Source organism: Arachis ipaensis, chromosome B1, assembly GCF_059453495.1.
Source record: "Arachis ipaensis isolate K30076 ecotype BB chromosome B1, ASM5945349v1, whole genome shotgun sequence".
Lineage (NCBI taxonomy): Eukaryota > Viridiplantae > Streptophyta > Magnoliopsida > Fabales > Fabaceae > Arachis > Arachis ipaensis.
In genome coordinates, this window is record NC_142436.1 from 150699018 (window position 1) to 150706088 (window position 7071).

A 7071-nucleotide genomic window follows, 5' to 3' on the forward strand; every position below is an offset into this window, starting at 1 on the left:
AGTACTTGACATTTTTTTTTAATTAAATTCGTTATTTAAAGATTTTAAATTAATTATGTTAGTCGGTCACTTTCTTTGTTGATAGTGTCAACATTTGATAACGTAACACGTTAAGTGACACCACAACATATACCTAAAAGTCTAAATTGACTATTAACAATTTAACATAATAAATTTATGAAATTATATCAAATCAAAATCTAATTAAAAAGAAAACTTAAGTCATCAGAATTCCTTAATTGGGGGTTGATTTGATATAATTTCATAAACTAATTGTGTTAATAGTCAATTAGGACTACTAGGTGTGTGTTGTGATGTTACTTAAAGTACCACATCAACAAATTCTGACGGCCGTTGGCAATGGAAGTGACGGAAGGACTAATATGACTAATATAAAATCTTTAAAAGATGGATTTGATTAAAAAAAATTGGAAGACCAATTTAGAGAATGAATAATCTTTTAAAAACTAATTTGACCATTTATTTTTTTTTAAATATAGATTGTATTTATTAAAGATATCATTATTTTATCCATTGAAATATATAAAATAAATTTATCCTACAATAATATGTAATAGAAGATAGTTTACTCTTTAATCTTCGAAAAGTATAAAAACAATTGTCTCAATATTAATTAATTGTTTTGGGATTAAGATTTTACAAGTACCTTCTAAGTAACTATTTTTTAGTAACTTGTCTTTGTATTATTATCTTCATCTTAATTTATAATAATTATCATTTTAACTTGATATATCATATTTTAAATGATAATGATCATTTAACCCTTTTAACATAAGTTATACATTTATATAAGTTTATTGAAAAATTAAAATAAGAGTACTAATTTGAAATGAAGGTAATACCTTATTGCTTCAATATAATGTATGTTAATGTAAGTTACAATTATTTAATGAGGAATGCTAGGCCAGCAACTTTTGTGATTTGTAGCCATTAAATAGTCATTAATGATGGTTTTAATGGTATGAGATTGGTGTGAGATTTCATCCAATAGCTCACTTTTTTTTTGCTGGTTACATGCTGGTCAGAATTTAACAAAGTTTGCTGGCCTCTAGACTTTTCCATATTTAATATCGAACCGAATGAATTTATCTTTGAAGAGTACTGGGAGGAAACAACTTTTGTGATTTATAGCCATCAAGTAGTCATTGATATATAATAATTTTAATGATGTGAAATTTCATACAATAACTAGAGATTATTCACTTTTCTTTTGTTAGTTACATACTGGCCATAATTTTTTTTTGTGATTATACTGGCTAGAATTTAATAAAGTTGCTGGCTTCCTAAACTTTTTCTTTGTATTTTCTTTCCAAAATTCATCTTAACTTATGGCATCCCCTCATCTCAATTATATTTATAAAATTTATATTTCTTTATCATATTAAAAGATTAAGTGTTTTATATATACTAGTGTATTAATAAGAATCAATGTGTCTATTAATTTACTTTTTTCATATATATAAATATGATAATAATAAATTTAAAATTAATCAAATAAATAATAAAATATTTTATTTTACAATTATATATAATAAAAAGTGTCTTAAAAAGAAAATTTGGATACCAAACTAGTGTTGTATCCTCTTTATTAGATAGATAGATAGATAGATAGATGGATTAATAACAAAACTTTGGGCATGCCGTATTTCAAATTGATACAAGATAAGTTTAGTGTGTAAAATGTCATAAGTAATTACTTGAATGAAAAATTTGCCATTTATGGATAAAAGATAAAAATAGATATATCGTCTATATAAGCTTAAAGTTGAGTAGTTGACAACATAACGGGCTAAAAACAAAATTCAAAAGCTTCAGCTGCTAAATTTTGTTGCCACCGTGTTGTGGAAGTAATCAAAATTTAATTATCTGAGTTGGTAATGCCAATTAGTCTTCTACATGACAATACATGTAACAATTTCTTTAAATTTGAATAGAAGGAAGAAAGATAGCCATCCTTAATTATTAATTAATACATATTAAACAGTTTTAGTTGTATCCCGTATCCATATATTTTTATAAAAAATGTTAGATAATTATTAAAATTTATTATTATTATTATTATTAATTTAATTATTAATTTAATTATTTTAGTCTAATAATTTAATAATATATTTTAGTATATTTTTAAATATTAATAATTAAGTATTGAATAAAAATAATAAATTCAAATGATTTTATATATATATTTTTTTCTGATAAGCATGAAGTATAAGAATTGAAGAGATGAATGAATAATTTTCTGCAGGAGGATATTGCTATTGGTGGTATGGGATTTGATTTGATTCTGAGTGATTATTAATGAGGGTAGAGGGACTAAGTACGTGTAAGGATAAAATAGAACGGAGATGTGGCAGAAAAGTATTGGCCCCAATATAAGAGGCGTGAATGCCAAGTCAGCAGTCAAAGTGGCCCGTGAGTGTAAGACCACCCCCACACGCCACGTTCCTTAGGCACACCACCACGTGGCTCCTTCTAACAACCCCCCATTTTACACCCATTTCTTTATCTCCAACTGTATCATTTCATTTCATGCCTCCGCAGTCCACACCACCCACCCACATAAACAAAAAGAAATGCAAAAACAATAGTTTAAAAAATCCCCACCCAAAATCTCTTTAAACTTCTCCAAAGACCGAGAGATTTTTTATTTTTAAGGAACATGTCATACTAGCAAACTTTCTCCATCCGTGACATTTACCTGCTTGGTAATCCTTCTTTCCACCTCTAGAAACGCAACAGTGGTTTCAGTAGTTTCAACCACCTGGATGTTTCTTTTTTTAATTAATTAGATAAAATAATTTTTTTAAGGAAGAAAGCAATTAAACTGTAGATATCATAGAGTTAGAGAAATTGTAAAAATAGTGGAAATTGACTGTGGTAAAAGTAGAAAGGAAGCTTTTACTTTGTATAAATAAATAGTTAAACTGATTTAATGTTGACACATATATAATATTTAAAAATAATAAAGATGTTTGAAATTTTTTAGATAAATATAAAGTAGGTAAGATGGCATAAAGCATAGAGAGATAAGATATTTATTTTTGAATAGCCATAACGAGATGTATAGTTATAGAAAAAAAATTAGGATGGATGAACATATTATCATATTATCTGCTAGTATTGCCGATTTGGCGTATAGATCACGTGATCCTATGTATTGGCATTGAACTCCTATTTTCCTTTTTCTTTCAATGCACACATCCTTATCCAATTCATTTTGACATTTCACCGGCTACATCCAGTAACCATTTTGAAAACCAACGAAAAATAGTAAAAGAAAACCGAAGGATAAGAGAGCAAGAGTAATAGTAATCGGTTACAGTTGGGACTTAGCAGAATGCAAGAAGCGAGTAATTAAGAAGGTGCTGGAAGAAGAGAACAAATCGTGACCGTCCAAAACACCCCGTTCACGTATCCCATATAAAATGCCCCACCCGAGACTCTCTCTTTCTCTCACTTGCTTCCTTCGTTCTTATCCGCACCACTGTCGTTAGTTTTGTTGCAAACACACGCACGCACGGACGCACCCTCTTCTTCTTCTTCTTCTTCTTCTTCATCTTCGTCTTCTCTCATTCTGCCTTGTTCTTATGGAAAGTGCATCGGTATCTTGGATTCCCATCACTCAAAGATTCGTGATCTTCCTCTCCAACACCCACCTATAATAACAAGACACTCACCCCGCACCTTCTCAACCATAGCCTTTTCTCTTCTTGTTGCGGATAATGCTATCTCGATCTTGCTTAGGGCTATTGAATTTGGTATCGGTGGATGATTACCAGGCACTGAGCCGTGTACCCAGCCTCATGGCGGTTCCGGGAGAACCCACCCGGGACTCATATCAGATCAGCCGTGACGGCCTCTCCAGCGGCGGATCCGACGACGCCGTTTCCCCTCCCCCTCAAGAACGCAGAATCATCGTTGCGAACCAACTCCCTATAAAAGCGACGCGCGATTCAGACACGAAGAAATGGATCTTCGAGTACGACGCCGACAGCCTGTATCTGCAGCTGAAGGATGGGTTCCCCTCCGACGTGGAGGTCCTGTACGTAGGGTCCCTGAAGGCCGACGTGGAGGCTTCCGAGCAGGACGAGGTGTCGCAGGTGCTCCTAGAGCGGTTCCGGTGCGTGCCCACCTTCCTCCCTTGGGAAATTCAGAACAAATTCTACCATGGATTCTGCAAGCACTATCTGTGGCCCCTGTTTCATTACATGCTTCCCATGTCTCCCAGCCACGGCGCCCGCTTCGACCGCGCCCAGTGGCAGGCCTACGTCCTGGCCAACAAGATCTTCGCCGATAAGGTGACGGAGGTCATAAACCCCGACGAGGATTTCGTGTGGGTTCACGATTACCACCTGATGATACTGCCCACTTTCTTGAGGAAAAGGTTCCACCGCGTGAAGCTAGGGTTCTTCTTGCACAGTCCCTTCCCTTCTTCGGAAATCTACAGGACTCTACCTGTTCGTGATGACATACTGAGAGCCTTCTTGAACTGCGACCTGGTTGGTTTCCACACCTTCGATTACGCCAGACACTTCTTGTCCTGCTGCAGCAGGATGCTTGGTTTGGACTACGAGTCTAAAAGAGGTTACATTGGCTTGGATTATTATGGAAGAACCGTCACTATTAAGATTCTCCCCGTTGGGATTCACATGGGGCAGCTTCGCTCCGTGTTGTCTCTGCCGCGCACGGCCAAGAGGGTGGAGGAGTTGAAGGTGGAGTATGAGGGCAAGGTTGTCATTCTTGGCGTCGATGACATGGACTTGTTCAAAGGTATCAGCTTGAAGTTCTTGGCAATGGGGCAGCTTCTTGAGGTGCATGAGGCTCTGAGAGGGAAGGTTGTGTTGGTTCAGATTCTGAACCCCGCCAGGAGCTCAGGGAAGGATATTCAAGACGTCAAGAATGAGTCCGAGGCCCTTGCTAAGGAGATTAACGACAAATATGGTAGGCCGGGTTACCAGCCAATTGTGTTTGTGAATGGTCCAGTTTCAACGGAGGATAAGGCTGCTTACTATGCAATTTCCGAGTGTTGTGTGGTGAATGCGGTGAGGGATGGCATGAACTTGGTGCCTTACACATACACCGTTTGCAGGCAGATAGTTGAGAGTGAGAGGCCTAATCAGAGTGTTATCATTGTATCTGAGTTCATCGGTTGCTCGCCCTCCCTCAGCGGAGCAATCAGGGTCAATCCTTGGAACATTGATGATGTCTCCGAGGCTATGAACTCCGCCATCACAATGCCGGACGGGGAGAAGCATTTGCGCCACGAGAAGCATTACAAGTACATAAGCTCCCATGATGTGGCCTATTGGGCCAGGAGTTTTGATCAGGATTTGGAGAGGGCTTGTAGGGAGCATTACCTCAAGAGGTATTGGGGTGTTGGTTTTGGTCTCGGATTCAGGATCGTTGCTTTGGATCCTACCTTTAGGAAGCTCTCAGTCGATAACATTGTCTCTGCATACAAAGCTACACACAGCCGCTTGATCCTTTTGGACTATGATGGCACTATGTTGCCTCAGGCATCCATAAACAAGACCCCAAGTCCTGAGGTTTTATCTGTATTGAACTATTTATGCAGTGATCCCAAGAATATGGTGTTCATTGTGAGTGGCAGAGACAAGGATTGCCTCGGCAAGTGGTTTGATCCTTGTGACAAGTTGGGCCTCTCAGCAGAACATGGTTACTTCACTAGGTACATTACATTACATTACATTGGACCAATTTGTTTTGTTATTGTTCGTCTAATTTGGTGTGTGTGTGGCAGGTTGAGGAGGGATACTCCTTGGGAGACATGCGGGTTGACAACTGATTTTGACTGGAAGAAGATGGCAGAACCTGTGATGGCGCATTACACAGAGGCAACGGATGGTTCTTTCATTGAACACAAGGAGAGTGCAATGGTTTGGCACCATCAAGAAGCCGATCCTTATTTTGGATCATGCCAAGCCAAAGAGCTTCTTGATCACCTTGAGAATGTGCTGGCCAATGAGCCTGTTGTTGTTAAAAGGGGACAACACATAGTTGAAGTGAAACCTCAGGTACACAACGATCAAGATTTATTGCATTTTTGGTATTTGAACTCTGTTCTGATGCATGATGGGATTATTTTGTTAAATAATGGTTGTGCTGTTTTTTAATCTGAGATGCAGGGTGTGAGCAAGGGTATAGTTGTGGAAAATCTAATCTCAAGCATGAGGAGTGAGGGTAAATCACCAGATTTTCTGTTGTGCATTGGGGATGATCGATCAGATGAAGACATGTTCGAAAGCATTGCTCGTTCAGTTTCTAATCCAGCACTTCCAACAATATCACAAGTGTTTGCATGCACGGTTGGCCAGAAACCAAGCATGGCAAAGTACTATTTGGAGGATACGAGTGAAGTTATCAAGTTGCTACAAGGACTTGCTACTGCATCAGCACCCTCAGCTTTTCAAGAATCGCAACAAGGATCACTATAGGAACTGAATACACAAAAGTAACAAAGGGAAATGGAAAAATCTTTTGTACAGAACCATACTTACTTTTATAGGTTGATTCGGAAAAACAAAAAAGGTTAATACTTAGAAATTTTTACAGATTAGCTTCATTCATGTTCTTCTTCACATATAACGTGCATCAGAATTTCTTTTTTTGTACTAGAACAACAAAGGAATCTTTTGTTTGTGCACAGTCCAATGAGAACATGCCCAACATTTCTTTGAGGAATAATATAAGACTTCTAAAATAAACAATTTATTTTTTTCTTGATAATGATCAAAATGAGTACTACGTGGATTAGGTCTTTGGAAGTGGCTGCCAAATTGTATATTGAGTGAATTTCCTATTCGTTTGGCTGCCGGCAGAAGCTTCCTTGATCATATGGATAAAGATGAAACTAGAAAAGTTCTCAATTTACTTATCTTCAAGTTTGATGTGAAGTTGTTGAAGGTGGGACATGTTAATATTTGGATTTGGATTTGGATTTTAATTTAATGAAAGCACAAGTATGATATGAAAAAAGGGTGGGATCAGAGCACGCTGATGGAAAAGAAAAGTTGAAAGTACTTGCTGGAC

At 37.0% G+C, this 7071-nt stretch overlaps 1 protein-coding gene across 2 annotated transcripts; it reads left to right on the forward strand.

The window, feature by feature from the left end:
* The first annotated feature begins 3119 nt into the window (after nucleotides 1–3119).
* Nucleotides 3120–6746, forward strand: LOC107641824 (putative alpha,alpha-trehalose-phosphate synthase [UDP-forming] 11). Of its 2 annotated transcripts, XM_016345266.3 has the most exons (3): nucleotides 3120–5710; nucleotides 5783–6056; nucleotides 6168–6746. In XM_016345266.3, exons 1-3 carry the CDS (start codon nucleotides 3744–3746, stop codon nucleotides 6474–6476), a joined length of 2550 nt encoding a protein of 849 aa, XP_016200752.3. In that variant the 5' UTR covers nucleotides 3120–3743; the 3' UTR covers nucleotides 6477–6746. The 2 variants fall into 2 exon arrangements, with proteins under 2 accessions (XP_016200752.3, XP_088358391.1); XM_088502265.1 differs by having other exon boundaries at nucleotides 3120–6056.
* Nucleotides 6747–7071: the final 325 nt, after the last annotated feature.